General features: G+C 43.0%; 1 protein-coding gene across 1 annotated transcript; it reads left to right on the plus strand.

Annotated features, from left to right (window-relative positions):
• Positions 1-3,600: 3,600 nt before the first annotated feature.
• ODF3L2 (outer dense fiber of sperm tails 3 like 2) lies at positions 3,601-21,312 on the plus strand. The gene is made up of 5 exons (XM_044284538.1): positions 3,601-3,769; positions 3,972-4,046; positions 6,321-6,431; positions 6,636-6,749; positions 20,810-21,312. Exons 2-5 carry the CDS (start codon positions 4,028-4,030, stop codon positions 21,292-21,294), a joined length of 729 nt encoding a protein of 242 aa, XP_044140473.1. The 5' UTR covers positions 3,601-3,769; positions 3,972-4,027; the 3' UTR covers positions 21,295-21,312.
• The last annotated feature ends 201 nt before the right edge of the window (positions 21,313-21,513 follow it).

Raw genomic sequence — 21,513 nt, forward strand, 5'->3', positions numbered from 1 at the left:
AGTATATCTGTATCTACTGTCTAAATCTAGATCTACTATCTAGTATCTACTGCTCTACAAGACAAAAAAAGTAAACCTGCATTTTTAAATTAGTGTAAAAATTATTAAAACAGGGATCACTTTAGCTCCTTCTCCACTACCACCATACATGTATAGTGGAAGTCGGGTTTTTAAAGATGGTGCCCTCTTGCCATACCCGCCAGGTTTCTGCTGTTTAAAACAGCAGACACCCAGGGTTAAAGTCTCTGGGAAAAGGCCATTGTACTAATTGTAACCAAGGCATGTGAGGCTGCTTTCCCACGCAGCACGAAGGCTTTTGCTTCTGTAATTCCTATGAAGCCCTGCAGATGGCAGGGCTCCATAAGAACATAGCGAATCTGAAATGAACTGCGATAGCAATTTATTACAATACAGTCATGTGAAAAAATTAGGACACCCTTTGAAAGCATGTGGTTTTTTGTAACATTTTTAATAAAAGGTTATTTCATCTCCGTTTCAACAATACAGAGAGATTAAAGTAATCCAACTAAACAAAGAAAACTGAAGAAAAGTCTTTTCAAGATCTTCTGTAAATGTCATTCTACAAAAATGCCTATTCTAACTGAGGAAAAAGATAGGACACCCTCACATGTATTCCCTCTTAAATTGGCTCAGATCTCACACAGGTATATCACACCAGGTGCACATAATTAGTAGATCGTTACTCTGCATGTTGAATGAGGCTTGCCCTATTTAAACCTCAGACATTTAGTTTGGTGTGCTCCTGACTGTTGAAGTGAGAGTGAGCACCATGGTGAGAGCAAAAGAGCTGTCAGAGGACTTCAGAAAAAAGATTGTAGCAGCCTATGAGTCTGGGAAGGGATTTAAAAAGATCTCAAAAGATTTTGAAATCAGCCATTCCACTGTCCGGAAGATAGTCTACAAGTGGAGGGCTTTCAAAACAACTGCCAACATGCCCAGGACTGGTCGCCCCAGCAAGTTCACCCCAAGAGCAGACTGCAAGATGCTAAAAGAGGTCTCCAAAAACCCTAAAGTGTCATCTCGAGAACTACAGCAGGCTCTGGCTACTGTTGATGTAGAAGTACATGCCTCTACAATCAGAAAGAGACTGTACAAGTTTAACTTGCATGGGAGGTGTGCAAGGAGGAAACCTTTGCTTTCCAAGAGAAACATCGAGGCCAGACTGACATTTGCCAGAGATAAAGTTGACAAAGACCAGGACTTCTGGAATAATGTTCTTTGGACAGATGAGTCCAAAATTGAATTATTTGGACACAACAGCAGAGGACATGTTTGGCGTAAACCAAACACAGCATTCCAAGAAAAGAACCTCATACCAACTGTGAAGCATGGAGGTGGAAGTGTCATGGTTTGGGGCTGCTTTGCTGCAGCAGGACCTGGTCAGCTCACCATCATAGAATCCACGATGAATTGTACTGTGTATCAGAAGGTGCTTGAAGAACATGTGAGACCATCAGTTAGAAAATTAAAGCTGAAGCGGAACTGGACCATGCAACATGACAATGACCCAAAACATACTAGTAAATCAACCAAAGATTGGCTGAAAAAGAAGAAATGGAGAGTCCTGGAATGGCCAAGTCAAAGTCCAGATTTGAATCCCATTGAGATGCTGTGGGGTGACTTGAAAAGGGCTGTACGTGCAAGAAACCCCTCAAACATCTCACAGCTGAAAAAGTTCTGCATTGAGGAGTGGGGTAAAATTTCCTCAGACCGATGTCGAAGACTGGTAGATGGCTACAAGAACCGTCTCACTGCAGTTATTTCAGCCAAAGGAGGTAACACTCGCTATTAGGGGCAAGGGTGTCCTATCTTTTTCCTCAGTTAGAATAGGCATTTTTGTAGAATGACATTTACAGAAGATCTTGAAAAGACTTTTCTTCAGTTTTCTTTGTTTAGTTGGATTACTTTAATCTCTCTGTATTGTTGAAACGGAGATGAAATAACCTTTTATTAAAAATGTTACAAAAAACCACATGCTTTCAAAGGGTGTCCTAATTTTTTCACATGACTGTATATAGGAGAATATAATTTCTTCTTTGAAGTCACTTAGGGTGACATAAAAAAAGTTTTCAAAAACTCAAAATTCAAATCACCCCCTTTCCTCAAAATAGAAATAAAAATAAACAATAAAAAATAAACCTCATATGCATTACTATAAAAATATACCGGTAAGCGTATTTATTCTGTATGGTGAAAGCTGTAATGGAAAAAAAAATCTAAATCATAATGGCCAATTCACCATTTTTTATCACTTCACCTCCCCAAAATATTTAATAAAATGAAAGTCATATGTACTCCAAAATAGTATAAAAACTAAATTACAATAAACTAACACTAAAATAAAATATACAGATAGCCCTGCAAAAAATGAGCCCCCATACAGCTTTGTTGAAGTAACTATAAAATGATGGGGGTCAGAATGTGGCAATGAAAAGAAAAGATTAACTTTTTTCAAAGTTTTTATTTTTAAGTATTAAAGTACAAGAAAAACGATACAAAGGTGGTATCGCTGTAACCGTACTGACCTGAATAATGAACGAAACAGGTCAGATTGACCACATAGGTAATGCCTTAAAAACAAAAACCATAAAACTGTGGCTTTGTTCTAATTCCACCCCATTTGGATTATTCTTCCAGCTTCTCACTACGTTGTATGCCACCTTAAAGGGAACCTGTCAGCGGCAAAAGCCATCGCAAACCGCCAGCAGTACCTTCAAGTAGCCGGCAGTGAGTTTCTAATGATGATTTTCTTACTGCATTCAGATGAGGCAGAAGTATGAAAAACGTTCTTTTATCCTTCGTCCGCTCTATTTTCCAGTCAGGCTTGAAGTCGAGGGGGCAGCGGCCTCCTTGCTTCAAGTCAAGGTAATCGCGCCCCCTTCCCTGTGACTGACGGCCGGCTGTTCGGCAAAGTCAGCTGGCTGTCGGGCATAAGCGCGGTCAGTCACAGCGAAGGGGCAGGGAAGGGGGCACGGTTACCTTGACTTGAAGCAAGGAGGCCGCTGCCTGCTTGACTTCAAGCCTGACTGGAAAATAGCGTGGACGGAGGATGAAAGAACGTTTTTCATACTTCTGCCTCATCTGAATGCAGTAAGAAAATCATCATTAGAAACTCACTGCCGGCTACTTCAAGGTACTGCTGGCGGTTTGGGATGGCTTTAGCCGCTGACAGGTTCCCTTTAAATGCTGACATTAGAAAGTACAACTTGTACTCCAAAAAACAAGCCGCCATGGATCCAGGAAGGTAGGAAGTTAAAAATAGAAACGCAAAATTGGAAAATCCTCTGGGGCTGAAAGGGTTAGAGAGCAATGCACAATGTTACAGGTAAGTGATTAAGTACATAAGTAGTTAAATAAGCATGAGAGAGAGTCATAATGGAGCCGGTCTTGCACCAGTGACTTGGAACCTGAGTGAGTGGGGCTGATGGGTAATTTGGGAGGGGGAGATGAGACAGCAATGGGATAAGCTTACACTTATTAGAACATCCTCAGGTCACATTACCATGCTGTGACCTGCAGTGTAGCCCAGGGACATCCATGACAAGACATCTTTGCTCATTCAAAACTAGTGTTGGGGTACTGTATGTGAATAATATTGAGGTGACATCCTTTAATCTCATTGATTCCATCAGTTTTGTAACATTTATTATTTATAGTAAGCATTTTTTCCGGATCTAACAGAGTGAGGAGCAAAAGATGGGAGAGCATAGAGAAAGGAAAACTCCAATGATTGCAGCGAAGGAGACTGGTAAGAAGTACTGGTATTACTATTTACTACCTCACCATTAGCATCTCCTGCTGCAACCCCAACCTGGGGCTCTATATATCTGTTGTGCATGTCCTGTTACCCTTTCATCATTTTCACTTTAAGATTTTGTGATAACGCGTTCCATTCCATTTACGGTATCTTTTCGTCCAGTCTGTGTAATCTTGTCTTTTATTGCTCTCAGCTCTTCCGTAGATGCATCTTCTATTTACCATGGAGTGATCTGTAACTAAAGCTGCCATGCATGGTGCATTAAACTGTAAGAAACAAGGAGATCTATGTTTTCTTTAGACTCAAGGGTATGTTCACACTGAATCGTGCCATCAGAAAAATCCACAGCGAAGTCCGAGGCTGACTACAGTGTGGATTTCTCATTACCGTTAGTTGTTGGTGTGGACGTACCCTAATAGATGATACTGGTGTATGCGATGCTGCATTAATTAGTGGAAATGTTGAGGTTGTAATGAGACATATGTCATTCTGAATTACAGAGATGATGTACCTCGCTGTGTTACGCTGTTTGCGTGCCGTCCATTCACTGATGTGTATGGGAGTTACAGAAACGGCCGGAGCACAGCTCTCTCAGATGTGTCCATGACTTTGGTCATTGCTTACGAGGGTTCTTCTAATATTAGCCTTGGAAAGAATAACCTTTAAGGTGTCATAACTACATATCAAATGTTTTGATGGTGGCCTTCCAAGTGCTGAGATCCCATTAGTCTCCCCGCTACTGAACATGGGCTCAGTAGAAATGTTATGAGCTCACCTCCAGTCCGTCTCAATCAGCTACAAAAACAGCACTTTGAATGTTTTTAACTTCTCATTTTAGCAATTGGTGGGGGGTCCCAGCAATCAGACCCCACCGATCAAAACCTTTGATATGTTGCTTTATCAAAAGTTGTTTTTTTTACTTCAGTATAGGTATATACATGTATGTGTAATCAGAGTCACAACTGATCATACCTAAAAGAGGTAACCACAGAATAAGAAATGAAATGTCTGCTAAATTGTCTACCATTTTACAGCAGGGTCCCCCTATGATAATCTTATAACAAGGTGGCTGTTGCATGGGCCCACAGGAGCATTACACAATTTCACTGAGATCAGTGTTCTGTCTGTGTAATGCATGGATGGGTCCTCCAGAGGGAGCTTTGCACTTTGTAGCTGCCCCTGTTGTTGCTGCCCCAGATGATGCCCCATTAAAGGAACATTAGTTACATAGTTAATACAGTTGAAAAAAGACAAACGTCCATCAAGTTCAAACCTGAAAATAAATGCTAAAAGTAAACAGAGAGATAATTTTTTTTTTACATGATCCTGACATAAACAGTTTGTAGAATTTTTTCATAGAACACAGGCATTAGAGGTGTTGGCCCATCTTGCACTTTGGTGGCATATCGTTAGGATATGCCACCAATGTCCGATAGGTGCAGGTCCCACCTCTGGGAACTGCAACTATCTCTAGAACTGGTCCCCAGCTATTTTTATGACTCCCATAGAAGTGAATAGAGGGTGGCCGCACTTTCCCCTAGTTCACTCTGGGAGTCCCATTCTTAGAAACAGGTGCAGTTCCCAGAGGTAGAACTTGCACCTATCAGACATTAGTGGTGTATCCCAGCAATATGCCACCAAAGTACGAGATGGTCCAACCATGAGATTTTGATACTGATGACCTATCCTCAGGATAAGTCATCAGTATCTGATCTGTGGGAGTCCTACACCAGGGACCCTGCCGATCACCAGTTTGAGAAGGCAGCGGCGCTTCTGTGCCTTCTTTCTACTTTTCCTAGGCCAGTGATATCACGTTCATCGTTCACGTGACCTAGGAGCAGCTCAGCACCATTCAAGTGAAAGGGGCTGAGCTGCGATACTAAGTATAGCCGTTATACAATGTATGGTGCTGTGAGAAGGCAGCAGCGCTCACAGGAGTGCCACTGCCTTCTCAAAACAGCTGATCCGTCCGGGTCCCGGATGTTGGACCTCCACCGATCAGATATTGATGACCTTTCCTGAGGATAGGTTTTCAGTATAAAAACCCATTAATGTTCTGCTGATAAGTTCCATCTTTGGCTGGACTGATGGAGGGGGTGGGGCTGAATGCTTCTTTTATAATATGGCAGACATGGCCAACAAGGAGGCTCCTGCTCCAGCCAGCTGTCTTACTGTTTGTCACAGAACAGTGAGGGGAGGAGGTGGACGTGGATCTCCTGGGACATACAGATTTATTTATACATTTTGCAATATTGTTTATTTATATAGTTGGAATATGAGATGAAATAGTATAATAGAAAAGTAGAAGATGAAGGAGGGAAGTGCTGGGACCTTGTTTTATGTTTTTTTTTTTACATTTTGAAATACATTTATGAAAATGCTTGGTCTAAACCAGACAACCCCTTAAAATACCTCATCTCTTTGCACTTAGTTTTTTACCTGAACACCGTCTACAATCATACTACACTGAATTCATCTAGTATGTTTAGGGAAATAAAGGTTATATCCACAATAACTGACTCTTCCACCTTCACACCCTTAGGTCCCGGTCCTGGACGGTACAACCTGCCCCCTACAGTAGGGTTTGTGGGCCACGACTATACTAAATACTCCAGTCCAGCATATTCTTTCCATGGACGCACAAGTCACTCTGGTAAGCAAGATTACTAACTTTATGTAAAATAACAAATCAACTGACACAGGATCCTATGTAACTCTTAAATATTTGACCTTTATTACCTTATCGTGTTACATTCTGTGCTTTCAGATGTTATCATCTGATAATCTGTTAATTCTTTCTCTTTATTTCCCTCCATTTTTCTTCTGTCTGGTCTCCTTTTTTGTCTTTCTTCTGTAGCTCATCTCAGCGATTGTAGTCCAGGACCTCAGTATTATGTGGAGCCAAGCCTAACACGTTTTGGCCGGAGTGCTGGTCCTGCTTACTCCATGCTGGCACGTGGCAAATCAGCAGGTAGGTACTAACAACATTAGGGTAGGGTGCACATGTAATTAACACTTTAAGACATGTGTCCCAGATGGTTAATGTTTTGTGTATATAAGCATATCCTGGATTTCTACCACTGTCTATTATGGGGGATGGATAGCACCACTAGCAGTAAAATACGGTGTGCACTTTTAACATTAGAATAAACAACCTTATAATTTTGGTACATAAAACCAGGCTATTCCCATATATGTTTTTTATTCTGAGATGTCACATTTTGAAAGTGCCTAAAATAACAGCTTTGAGTGACATCTTGAGACACTTGAGCACAAAGTGGAAGGTGCTCTTTTGGATGAAGAACTGGTGAAGACACTAGATTTAGTAATGTGTCTGCGCCTTGAATCTGTCTAAAAAAGTGGTAGTATTTGTTTTATTTGCTTAAAAATAGGGTGGGGCTTAGCAGCAAGGGGTGTGGTGACACAGCAAAAGGGGCGTTACCTGCACTGTGCCGAAGTGAGCCAAAATTCTGTATATATTATATACACATATGCATGAAAATTATTTTGTGGAATAAATAGGAACCAATACCTCAGTATACTGATCAATTGTAAGATGGCATACCTGTGCTGTAAAAATTGAGACTGAAGGCGTCCCCTCAATGTGCGTTTCGCGCGTTGGGTATATAATATAGGTGTGGGAGGCTAGTTCCTTCAGGCGACATTTCACAGCCGATACATGGTTATTACTGCTTCCCACATTATATTCAGTGAATAAGGAACCGCACTTTGGGATCACATAATGGTGGTTTTGGAGATGACAGATTCTCCTTTAAAACTATGCACACGACCGTATGTATTTTGCGGTGCACAAAACACGGATCCGCAAAAAAACTAAACAGATGACATTTGTATCGCATCCGTTTTTTTGCAGATCTATTGTAACAAAGCCTGTCCTCGTCTGCAATACGGACAAGAATAGGACAGTTCTATTTTTTTTGCGGAACACACATACGGAAACGGAATGCACACTGAGTAATTTCCATTTTTTGCAGACTCATTGAAGTGAATGGTTGCTCATACGGACCTGTAAAAAAAAAAGGGACGAAAATGGAAAAAAAATAGTTTGTGCGCATGAGCCCTTAGGCCTAGTTCACACATCGCTGTTTGATTTCCATTAGAACAGGAATAAATCTTTTATTATATGTTATGGGCTCTTCTTCTGGTTTTGGATCACAATCATTGATGGAAATGACTGATCAAACACTGACTGTGTGAAAGCGACTTGTGTTAAGTTAATCATTTTTTCCACTCACAAACATTTTTTTCCCAATATTGTGTAACCTCTTTTCCACAAGAGAGAGCCTTGTTCTCTTTCTTAGGAGATATCTCTTTGCATATCCACTAGAGGGAGACATTGATCCTCAGCTACGACTGCAGGCTTATTTGCTTTCTATTGAAAGAGTCATATTGCCTGAGTTAGTCACTTATACCATTCCTCTTGTAAATTTGTGGAGCATTATTTAATGGAGAGAGCTACTGTATATACATATTATGTTAATATTAATTACACAGGGTATACAACTCACCGATATTGTCTCTTTTGCATGTCCTCCGAGCTTAGTATTGTCTCTTGACGCTTGACTACTAATACTCGGCAGACCCATGTACTTAGACGTGTAAAAGATAAATATTTAAGATCAGGGTCTCCTCTGTTCCGTAACCTCTCCTGACATGTCTGTTTTACTAAATAATTATATTCCACTAAAACAGGCCAACCGCTCTGTCACTGCTTTGCCACTGCCTGGCCCTGTCAATTAAAGCAACTACATTTGGTCATACCGTAAGGGCCAGTTCACACAGAGTTCTTTGTCTTGTTTCCGCCTTAAAATCAGCTCCAAAAAATGCCTCAAAACAGCCTCCTATTCATTACTCTGAATCTCCCATTGAAATGAAAGGGAAGTGTAAGAAAATCATTCCATATATGTCCACGATTTCGATGCTAAGTACCACAAGTTGAAAATGCAGTTTTGCATTGAATTAAATGAAAACCCGTTTCAGAAGCGCGTCAAAAACTGCATGGAAAACACATTTTTAAAAGCCGTCGTGTGAACATAAAGGTAAGGCCACACCAAGGCAACAACAACTGCAGCATCCTTTTCAAATTGGCTGTTAGGCTGCATCATTTTACTAGGAAACAACTGCTCCATGTGGCCTTCCCCTGACCGTCTTGTGGTTTATTCCTACAGCTGCAGTGAGGATTGCTTTGCTTATTAAGTAATTTCCTGAATAGCCCTCATGCACACGACCGTGGTTTGGGTCTGCATCCGAGCTGCAGTTTTTGCAGGTTGGATGTAGACCCATTCACTTCAATGTGCTCGCAAAACATGCGGAGAGCACTCCATGTACTTGTATGCTTGTGCACGTTCGTTCCGCAGCCCCACATATCCTATTCTTGTCCGTATCACAGACAAGGATAGGACTACTTTATTGAGGACTGGACATTCCGTTTGGCAAAATACCAGACTGGACACGGTTGTGTACATGAGGCCTTATACTGAGTTACTAAGTCGAGGAGCTGTTAGGGTAGGTTCACACAGAGGATTTTGACCATGACAAAATCGGCTGTGTATCTCACGGCAGAAGCCGCTGCGCAGTGCTGCTGGTTATGACGTGAGTTGTCATGCAGACCCGCTGTAGATTTAGCTCCATTGAATGGAGTTAAACCCTGAGCAGGCTCCCACTGCAGCTTTCAGTGCACATAGTGCAGCTTTGGCTCATTGGGCACGGGCATGTAATTTGACAGAGGTATGGAGATGGAAGAACCCGTCCCTTAAACAATTCTCTTGTTACGCTGCTTCAGGGGGCAGTATGTCGCGCATTGATTTAGCTTTTGGAAGCCAGGATGTTCTACCCCGGATACGGGAAGCAGTGTATATGCCACGAGGTATCTCAGACCATGCCCCCCTGCAGATTGTGCTGTCTCAACCCGCAGGAAAGCCAGAAAGGGTTTGGAGATTGAACCCGGTGTGGATGCGAGTGATCCTAGTAGGGTCATCCTGTAGTATAGAGTTAGAGGAATATTGGAAGTCCAATGAGAGTTCTTCTGACCCGATAACAGAATGGGAAGCTTGCAAGGCTGTTCTGAGGGGAGCTTACATAGCAGCTATAGCTACGCACAGGGTGCAGTTGCAAATCACCAGAGCTAGGATAGAGCGCAGACTGGCAGAGGCAAAGGAGGCTTTCATTAACGATCCGTCCAGGGAATGCACAGAAGAATGGCTGGCTATTCAGATAGAATACAAACTACATCTTACGGAGAAGAGGCTTCTGGCGCAAAAACAAATAGTATTTGCTGAGGGAGACAAGAATGGGAAGGCACTAGTGTACCTGGCCAGGGCTGAGAACCCACAGACTGTGGTGGCAATGATCCGCACAGAGTCAGGGTTGGGAGGTCTCCATGGCTGAAGAGATTTGCGCGCAATTTGCTAGATATTACACCGACTTATATTTTTCCACTCTTGCGCATGCTCCGGAAGAGATTCAGGGTTATTTGGGAAAGTTAAGGTTTCCACAATTATCTAGGGCAGATAAGGATATGCTAGATTCACCCATCACACCCCTGGAAATTCTGGCTGCCACAAGTTCCATGGCACCACATAAAACCCCGGGCCCAGACGGGTCTCCTGCAGAATGGTACAAATTGCATGTCGAGAAGCTTAGTGAGAGGTTGAGTAAACTGTTTGCTTATTCGCCCTATTTCCCTTATAAATCTAGACGCAAAAGTCCTGGCAACACGTCTGTCAGGGGTTATTTTATCCTTAGTGGGCCCAGACCAATCCGGCTTCATGCCAGGGAAGTCGACTGATATAAATCTCAGGAGACTCTATACCAACTTACAGGCGCAACATGACAATGTGGGGGACGGGGCGATAGCGGCCTTAGATAATGAAAAAGCATTTGATTCTGTTGAGTGGCAGTTTCTTTGGGAAGTGCTGGCAAAATTTGGATTCCCGGGGAACTTCCTGAAATGGCTGCATCTGTTATATGCGAACCCTAGGGCGAGGGTGCAAGTGAATGGGACCCCAGCCAGTCCCTTTCGCCTGCGCAGAGGGACCCTGCAGGGTTGCCCGCTGTCGCCATTGCTCTTCGCACTGGTGATGGAACCAATATCTATCCTGATCAATAACTGCTCGGGGATAGAGGGCTGGGGCATTGCGGGAATTGCAGAAAAATTATCACTCTACGCCGACACATGCTGGTATATTTGGGAAACACAGAGAGGTCATTGTATATGCTCCTAGAAGTGATAGATGAGTATGAGAGGTTCTCAGGACTTAGAGTTAATTGGACCAAATCAGTGTTGTATTTGGTGGATAAAACTGAGAATCCGAGAGTTTCGCCGAGGTCAAAACTACTGGTAGTTGAGAAGTTCAAATATCTAGGTGTCATAATACATAAAGAACCCAAAAATGTCATCTCTCTCAATCTACTCCCGACTATGAAATATATTACGCAAAAGTTTAAAGCGTGGGTAAATCTTCCTCTCTCCCTGGTGGGGCGGATAAATATTTTCAAAATGGCCTTGCTACCGAAATTATTATATATGTATAGGGCGGCACCGGAGCTTCTGAAGAAATCTCATTTTAAGACTATTGACAAACTTTTGACTCCCTTCTTATGACCCAATACTGTCACGGCGGGCGTGCACTCAGAATCACAGATAACCCACCAACCAGGCTCTGGGCGAGAGACAGGGGAAGGGTCACCTCCTAGCTAATCCCTGACCTCTTTCCCTGCACTGCTCAGCCCACATGCAGACCTTAAAGGTAGGTCTGATGTGTCCTCGTGCCTTGGCTGACAAAACCCTAAATTCCCTGAGATGGTGAAGAGGGGAAATAGGAGCAGCCTGCTCGCACAGAACCTAGATGGGAGAGATGACACAAAACAACCAAACTTGAATCACACTTATCTTTCTGAGCTGAAACAGACAGACAACCTTCCTTCCTAGTTTCCAAGACCACAATGATTAGTATAATATAAAGGTTCTCAAAATGACCCTCGTGCGTATTGAAGGCCGTTTTCCACTCATCCCCCTCCCTGATTCTGATCAGATTGTAGACCCCTCTCAAATCCAACTTGGAGAACACCTTGGTTCCAAAAATCTGATCAAAAAGATCAGAGATCAAAGGTAGGGGATATAGATCCCGGACTGTAATACAGTTCAATTCCTGGAAATCCAAACACGGTCTCAGTGATCCATCCTTTTTCTTCACAAAGAACAAACCTACTGCCACTGGAGACTTAAATGGTCTAATATGACCCTTTGCCAAACTCTCGGCGACATACTTTCGCATGACCTCTCTTTTGGGTTGAGAGAGGTTGTAAAGCCGAGACTTTGGCAACTTAGCCCCCGGAATGAGATTAACTGGAGATGAGGGGGCAATTCATGAGCCCCACCCTCCGAAAAGACATCCGCAAAATCCGAGAGATACTGAGGTAAAGCCGTAATGGACACACCAGAGATAGATGTGCCAAGACAATTATCAGAACAAAACTCACTCCAACCAATGATTTGTCTCGCTTGCCAGTCTATAATTGTGTTATGTCTAGTCAACCATTGCAAACCCAAAACTATAGGAGCTGGCAAATCCTTCATGACAAAACAAGAAATAATTTCAGCATGTGAATCACCCACCCTTAAGTGAATACCATGAACAATGTGAGTAAGGCTCCTTTGAGAAAGAGGGGAAGAATCAATTGCAAAAACACGAATCTCGTTCTCTAAAGTGCAAGTACTTAGTCCTAGGTTTTGAAGGAAAAGAAAGTCAATTAGGTTTACCCCAGCACCACAATCAAGGAATACATCAACAAACACATTTTTTGACTCTAGCGCCACCATAGCTGGAAGGAGAAAACGGGAACTGCAGGGAGCTTGCATACCTGTCTGCTCCACCACACCATTCATACTACCAAGTGTGAGGGAAGTTTTTTTTTCTTTTTTCTTTTTCTCTTCCACCTGTGGTTTAATATAAGGACAAGAAAAAATAAAATGACCCCTCTTTCCACAATAGTAACATAGATTGTGCATTTTTCTAAAGTCTCTACTATCAGAATGGCAAGATATCTGACCTAACTGCATGGGTTCCTCCCCTACCCCAGATTTATAAGTAATATCACCCTGGGCAGCAGGTGAGACAAAACCACATGCAGGAGGGATCCCTTGCACGGAGGGACCCTTACACCTCTCTCTGATATGTCTATCCAACCGTATAGCCAAAGACATTGCATTCTCTAGAGTATCCGGGTACTCATGAAAAGCTAGGGCATCTTTCAACCTTTCAGATAACCCCTGACAAAACTGACTACGTAACGCGGGGTCGGTCCACCCCGACTCAGTAGCCCATCTCCTAAACTCTATGCAGTAACCCTCTGCAGTATGTTTACCCTGTAGTAAGTTACCCAATTTCGATTCTGCCATCGAGACCCGATCTGGGTCATCGTAAATCAATCCCAGGGCTTTAAAAAATTCCTCCACCGACCGAAGGGCCAGAGAACCGGACGGCAGAGAAAAAGCCCAGGATTGCGCGTCCCCTTTAAGCAGAGACATGATGATACCAACCCTCTGATTTTCATTACCTGACGAAAATGGACGCATTCGAAAATACAATTTGCACGACTCTTTAAAATGGAAAAAATCATCCGTACCCCCTGTAAATTTCTCGGGAAGAGCGACTTTAGGCTCCCCACCAATTTGACCTGTACCTGATGCCAGAACCCTCTGACACTGTGTGACCGAACTACGCAGATCCACAACCTCTAAGGATAAACCCTGCATGCGATCAAACAGTGCATCAATTGACGCCATCACAAAACCGCTGAGTAATGGCAGTCACAGTATGGCGGATTATAATGTCTCGGCGGGCGTGCACTCAGAATCACAGATAACCCACCAACCAGGCTCTGGGCGAGAGACAGGGGAAGGGTCACCTCCTAGCTAATCCCTGACCTCTTTCCCTGCACTGCTCAGCCCACATGCAGACCTTAAAGGTAGGTCTGATGTGTCCTCGTGCCTTGGCTGACAAAACCCTAAATTCCCTGAGATGGTGAAGAGGGGAAATAGGAGCAGCCTGCTCGCACAGAACCTGGATGGGAGAGATGACACAAAACAACCAAACTTGAATCACACTTTCTGAGATGGAACAGACAGACAACCTTCCTTCCTAGCTTCCAAGACCACAATGATTAGTATAATCCGCACAGAGCACTGGGCTGGTGTGCTATTTAAACTAATTACCCCACCCAGTGCACCTGATGAGAGGCAGATCCAGCACGGCTCCAAAACAAACACTAAACTCGTGCTGCTATCCTGGCCGACCTCCGCACATCGTCAGAGTGGGGCATGACAAATACTCAGCCCAGAATGGCCAGAGAGACGCTGAAGGCATCATATGTCAGGGGTGGTTTGGCTCCCCTTCATAAGTACAAGTATTATCAAGCAGTGCAGCTGACATATGCCAGTTGGTGGATAAGAGCAGATGCCAACAACCCAGCGACTGTTCTGGAGGCTGCATTAGTGGGGTCCTATGAAGCCTTAAAGAATTTCATATACAGAGAGGGTAAATATCCAGTCAAATGTCTCACTTCCAATATGTGGGCAGTGTTGGCTATTTGGGGGAAAACTGCACTGAAGAGTAGGGATGAGGTGGGCAGAGGGGAGTGGTCCCCGGTGACGTCGTTGTGTTGAAACCCAGGGTTACCGAAATTGTGTACTCTCCAGGACTTTGAGTTTTGACCGCAACATGGAGTAAAATATGTCACCCAACTATATGCAGAGGGTAACTTCAAAACATTTAGAGACCTCAGGGAGGAATTCCAGATCCCAAAATCCAGCATGTTTAGATACTTTCAATTTAGGCATGCCGGTGCTAAACAATTCGGCAAGGATCCCATTAAGCTAGTATATAGTCCTATTGAAAAGGTTGCTAGATTGAGAGAGATGCATAAATCAGTGTCTTCCTTCTATGCGGAACTGATGTCGCAGACCTCGTCCCCACTATTTTGCTCTTTGGCAAGGTGAAAGGAGGATATCCCGCAGTTAGAGGATAGACATGAGAAAGAATTGGTGCACACTTGGAGATACTCAGTAATTAGTGCAAGGGACCAATTAATCCAGGCGAAATGGCTGCATCACGCTTTTTTAACTCCAGTCAGACTGAATCGCATGTGTAGACTAGGAAGCCCGCAGTGTACCAGATGTGGTGCAGAAAGGGGAACATTGATTCATTTATATGGAGTTGTCCAGTGATAGCTCAGTTTTGGCTGGGGAGTCACAAATTCCTGAATGATCAACTGGACTTGCCGGCAGTCTGTTCCCCAGAGAACAGCTTGTTGGGATTGGTGAATGACCTGATTCAAACTAAATACGCCAGAATTTTGTATTGACTATTAATGTTTTATGCCAGGAAGGTCATGTTATTGAACTGGAAACCCCCGTCGGTCCCGTCGGTTCAACAGTGGATTCACATTATAGATGTGGCTCTACCAATGTATAGACTAACGTTTATCGCGAGAAGCAAGGAGGAGAAATTTGAGAAGGTTGGGGGGCTCTGGCTGCAAGCAAGACCAGTACCAGATCTAGCATAAGTAAGCATGTCGCTTAGGGAAGAGAGGAAATAGGGTGTCCAATAATCCTAAAAATATGATTAGCAGAATTCAGCCTTGGGTTACAAGGAGGGTTCTCCTCTGTATGCCTCAATAGATGGTATTACATATGAGCGGCCTGGCCGGCCAAATTTTCTCTCCCCAGCTGGGGAGCTGCAGCACTGCGGTGTGTGTGATTGTAGAGTGAATGTGGTCTCAACCCTAGAGCTTCTGACATGAAACAATTCAGTGGGGGGCGATATACTCAGCTTTTTGTTTCTTTGAATACCAATATGTCATGCTGTATATTCCTGAAACGTTCAAATTCTGTATTTGCATATGACATTTTGACGGCACTAGTCTTGAGACCTGCGTGTCTGCTTGTTGATGTTATTCTTTATTTTTTGCTTGGAAAAAATTAAAAATAAAGCCTATAAAAAAAAAGAATGGACAGGACACCCCTTTTCTCTCATGCTGCGGAATCTGCGTCTAGGATTCCAATCAAAATAGGAAAATCCAGGAAAGAAATGGAAAAAAGCATACAAAAATCTGATAGGGATTCAGCATTTTTTTTTTCAGCACAGAAAAATTGTCATTGTGAACGTATCGTCACACCGCCACACATTGTGGTGATGCTGCTGTGATTTGTATGTGGCAAAAAAAAACACATCGAAACACTATATGCAGTTTTTCCAATTTTTTTCTCCATCTAAAACACACCACCGCCTCGATGTCCATTTTTTTTTTTTTAAGTCATGGGGGAGACTCATCTGGAATTAGATTCATGGGAGTTGAGGTTGTCCCCATTTCCTTCAGAGGAGGAGATTGGGACAAGAGGGTGCTACAAAGAGGGACATAGTGGATCTTTGAACTAAAAACGTTTCAACCAAAGGGTCTAAATGAGCAGCTAGTGTATGGCTGTTACATTTTATCCACTGTACAACTCCTTCCACCATGCCTCCTTGCCTCTCCCTTCTCTCTTCCTGCCTTCTCCCTCCTTGTTCGATTTTTGCATAATGTTTTTCACATATACCCATTACGAATTGGGCTTTCATTTCTTTATTTGTCCTTATCAATTTGTGAACCGGATAGTAGGCTGAGAGAAGACTGTTGTCTCAGAACAGCTAAGGCAATGAGATTTATCTCAACTGATAATAATCACTCTATCACCTTCTTTGGAGGCCAATTTCCGGAATCAGCATCCTAGTTGCTATACGCAGCACACAGGAGCCTACACCATGTGGACATTTATATGGGTATATGGCTCTTTTTGTACTTTTGGCCTCAGCTAATGACCATTGCTGAGCCCCTTTCTATACAGTCCCCTGATGATTTGGCTTGTTGCTGAAGAAACACGTTGAAACATTTGTTACCTTTTCTCTGGGGTCTCCCTGCTGTTTCCCTGATGAAGCTGGGCAGTCACAAAGCTCTATAGGGATAAGCAGGGATACCTAGTTATCTTAGTTAATGGCTCAGTGGGGTCGCCCTTGTTAGGGTGAGCGGACTGCTCCCTGAGCAAAAAGTGTGTGTTATTCCCTCATTATCCCAATTACAATGTGCAGATAAAAGGTCCAGAATTAATTTCAAGTGTGCTATTTGCATTTGGAAACTGTTGCTGTCAACTCTCAAGATGAGATCCAAAGAGCTGTCACTATCAGTGAAGCAAGCCATCATTAGGCTGAAAAAACAAAACAAACCCATCAGAGAGATAGCAAAAAGATTAGGCGTGGCCAAAACAACTGTTTGGAACATTCTTAAAAAGAAGGAACGCACCAGTGAGCTCAGCAACACCAAAAGACCAGGAAGACCACAGAAAACAACTGTGGTGGATGACTGAAGAATTCTTTCCCTTCACAACAGTTGGCCAGATCAAGAACACTCTCCAGGAGGTAGGTGTATGTGTGTCAAAGTCAACAATCAAGAGAAGACTTCACCAGAGTGAATACAAAGGATTCACAACAAGATGTAAACCATTGGTGAGCCTCAAAAACAGGAAGGCCAGATTAGAGTTTGCCAAACGACATCTAAAAAAGCCTTCACAGTTCTGGAACAACATCCTATGGACAGATGAGACCAAGATCAACTTGTACCAGAGTGATGGGAAGAGAAGAGTATGGAGAAGGAAAGGAACTGCTCATGATCCTAAGTATACCATCTCATCAGTGAAGCATGGTGGTGGTAGTGTCATGGCGTGGGCATGTATGGCTGCCAATGGAACTGGTTCTCTTGTATTTACTGATGAATTGACTGCTGACAAAGGCAGCAGGATGAATTCTGAAGTGTTTCAGGCAATATTATCAATCAATCACCTGACCTGAATCCGATTGAGCATGCATTTCTCTTGCTGAAGACAAAACTGAAGGGAAAATGCCCCAAGAACAAGCAGGAACTGAAGACAGTTGCAGTAGAGGCCTGGCAAAGCATCACCAGGGATGAAACCCAGCGTCTGGGGATGTCTATGCGTTCCAGACTTCAGGCTGTAATTGACTGCCCCTTAACAAATGGGAGGCACATATGAAAACTGTTGTAATTCCTACACCGTTCACCTGATTTGGATGTAAATACCCTCAAATTAAAGCTGACAGTCTGCAGTTAAAGCATTTCATTTCAAATCCATTGTGGTGGTGTATAGAGCTAAAAATGTTAGAATTGTGTCGATGTCCCAATATTTATGGACCTGACTGTATCTGCAGTAATATATGCAGCACTTAAAAGTGTTAAAGTATATTGTCAGGATTGCTGTTCATACTAATGAGTCCTGTCCATTATGTTAGCTGACAGCGGGGGAATGGGGGCAGTAGGAAAATAAAAAAAAGCTGAGATCTGGACTCTGCTACTCATGTAATACTACAGATAATAGACAGGCAGACTGGAGGTACCTTACTAGCCCCAGCCCCTCACACCGCAGTTGATACACTGCAGCATTCCTAACAATCTTGTCCATGCTAAGGCAGACTCCACTGTGGGGTAGCTTGCTCAGTCACTTCAGTACTTCCCAGCAGAAGGGGGATGAGAACACTTCAAGTAGTATACTGACTCTCAAGGCATCAGTTGGTCCTTATGTTAGGGTTCCTCTTACTCTCTGACTCCCTTCGTCACTTAAAAGGGCTGGTTTCCTCCTCTGCACTGCACTCTCTCTCCTTAGAGCACTGCAGTATCTTAATTTGTTATCCAATAGCACTTACTAGTGGCTGGAAGGTGCCATTGCAGGTCGTATACCTTATAATGAGCAGGGATGGTGCCTCTTCCTTCTGGTCATGCGGTGCTGGAGTTACTGTGCTGCTAGGATTCCTAATGGAGAGGTTCTTTAACCGCTTGCCGTCACGGTAACGCCGATAGGCGTCCGGACTGCAGCGCTTTTCAGGTCTCAGTGACGCCTATTGGCGTCATCTCGTGAGACCTGAGATTTCCTGGGAACGCGCGCTCACAGGAGCGCGCATTCACAGGATTGCGCAGTATTCAAGTTTAACTACAGCCTGCCAGCGCTGGCTGGCAGGCTGTAGGTTTTTAAAAGAACCAATCAAATAGGTATATCAGACGCTATTTTGTAAATAGCATCTGATATACCTGCTACCTGCTCCTCTGGTGGTCCCTTTTGCTTGGATCGACCACCAGAGGACACAGGCAGCTCTGTAAGTAGCACCAAGCACCACACACACATTACGCCCCCCATCACTTATTAATCCCTTATTAACCCCTGATCACCCCATATAGACTCCCTGATCACCCCCCTGTCATTGATCACCCCCCCCGTAAGGGTCCCTTATCACCGCCAGTTAGTTAGGTACTTGTTAGGTAGTTAGCGCCCAGCCCACCGCACCGCAGTCAGTGATTAGTCGCTAATTAGCGTCATCGCTGTTGCTAATCAGCACTAGTACTGTATAGTATCTATAAGTGATCGAGACTGATCGCAATCAGATCTATATCAGTACATTAGGGTCACCTTAGGCTCTACAAAAAACACAGTGTTCGCCCGATCAGGCCTGATCTTGTGCCCACACTTGCGTTCTGTCCGCGCCACCGCAGTGACAGAAATTATTTTTTTCTGATCACTGCAAAAACACTGTAAAATCGCTGCAGCGCTATAAAGATCACTTTTGAGCTTTTTGGATCTTTATTTGCGATCACAGCTTTACTTCGCAAGCACTTCTTTTTACTAGGCAGGTGTGCTCTTTTTCCTGGGTAGTCTCAGAGGAATACCCCCTAAATTTTGTTAGCCCAAAATGTCAAAAAAGGGGTATTCCGCTGAAGAGGCCTACAGGATTCCGGCCCTGATGGATGAAAGTGATGGGGACGCCTCACCCGCTGAATCCAGTGGTTCAGAATATGAACCTGTGAAATCCTAAAGGTACTCATTGGAATTTGGTCCCCTTTGTGCACCTAGGCTGCAAAAAAGTATCACACATGTGGTATCGCCGTACTCAGAAGAAGTAGGGCAATGTGTTTTGGGGTGTATTTTTACATATATCCATACTGTGTGTGAGAAATATCTCTGTAAATGACAAAATGTATACAAAGTTGTCAATTTACTGAGATATTTCTCTCACCCAGCAAGGGAATATGTAAAAATACACCCCAAAACACATTGCCCTACTTCTTCTGAGTACGGCGATACCACGTGTGACAATTTTTTGCAGCCTAGGTGCGTAAAGGGGCCGAAAGTCCAACGAGTACCTTTAGGCTTTACAGGGTTGCTCACAATTTAGCCCCGCCCAAAATGCCAGAACAGTAAACACACCCCACAAATGACCCCATTTCGGAAAGTAGACACCCCAAGGTATTCACTGAGGGGCATAGTGAGTCCATGGGAGATTTTTTTTTTTTGCCAGAAGTTAGCAGAAATGGAAACTTTATTATTATTTTTTTCCTCAGAATGTGTAATTTTCCGCTAACTTGTGAAAAAAAATTAAATCAATTTTTTTTATCAAAGACACAATAAATTCTAACACAAACTTGTATACAAATGTAATTTATATTTGAACAATTTTACCTGAAAAAGTTAAAAATACACTTTTTTTTGAGAAAATTGCGGTCTTTTTTGATTAATATCAGAAAAACGAAAAATCTCAGCAGCAATCAAATACCACCAAAAGAAAGCTGTATTTGTGAGAAGAAAAGGAGGTAAAATTGATTTGGGTGCCAAGTTGCATGACAGAGCAATAAACCGTTAAAGTTGTGAAGTGCCGATTTGTAAAAAAGGGCCTGGTCACTAGGGGGGTATAAACCTGTGGTCCTTAAGTGGTTAAGGTGAGTGTGCTTTCCCACGACCTTAAAACACACAACATCAATTATATTTATCTCCATCTTTTTATTAAAATTAAAATGCACACTCATCCAAGCATGCACATTTATATCAATATCTTATTTTGCTGACATATCTTTTGCTTACAGTTGTAAACCTTGACTTTTTTAACACTAATTCTGTGATCTTTGATGTATGTTTCATAGATAATAAAGAGACAGTTCCAGGTCCTGGCATTTATAGACCTGAGAAATGCATTATTCCAACACATCGGAAGCCACCATCATACTCCATGGGCTCTAGAACGAGATACAGAACCATTGATCAGATACCAGCTCCAAACACATATTCCCTGCCTCCAGTAGTGGGTCCGCGTGTTCCGTTGAAGGCATCTGCACCTGCTTTCAGCCTCTCTGGCAGAATACATCGTGGAGGGCATTCTGAAGATTTGGCTCATACACCTGGTCCAGCTCATTATAAACAAACAAATAATAACCTCTATATGAGAAGAAGTCCTGCATACTCCATGCTTGGGAGGCATCACATTTCAAAAGCAGAATCTGTGGCCCCAGGTCCTGGAGCTCATAGTCCAGAGAAAGTAGTAAATCAGAAGAACAAAGCACCTGCATACTCAATGGGTATTCGACACTCTGAATATATCACTCCTCTTATAATAGAAGTACCAAACTGACTTTCACCATAGAGCGGATATAAAACTGAAATCAAGATAAATCACATTAAACATTTTCTATCTTTATACTATACATTAACATTTTAGCAACCTAATAGTGAATATCAACATAAGAAAGTTAAGGATCTTTGTAACTACTGCACTTAGCATTGTTTACCTTAGCAGTACCTTTACTTGCTAATCCTTAGTTACAGCCTGTAATATACACTGTGTGTTTGT

The sequence above is a fragment of the Bufo gargarizans genome, chromosome 1 (assembly GCF_014858855.1).
Source record: "Bufo gargarizans isolate SCDJY-AF-19 chromosome 1, ASM1485885v1, whole genome shotgun sequence".
Classification (NCBI taxonomy): domain Eukaryota; kingdom Metazoa; phylum Chordata; class Amphibia; order Anura; family Bufonidae; genus Bufo; species Bufo gargarizans.

Bases quoted from the DNA above. Each gene is read 5' to 3' on its own strand.
- ODF3L2 (XM_044284538.1), top strand. The intron at 6,432-6,635 runs GTAAGCAAGATT...TTTCTTCTGTAG, and splicing joins TGGACGCACAAGTCACTCTG to CTCATCTCAGCGATTGTAGT. The intron at 6,750-20,809 runs GTAGGTACTAAC...TATGTTTCATAG, and splicing joins GGCACGTGGCAAATCAGCAG to ATAATAAAGAGACAGTTCCA.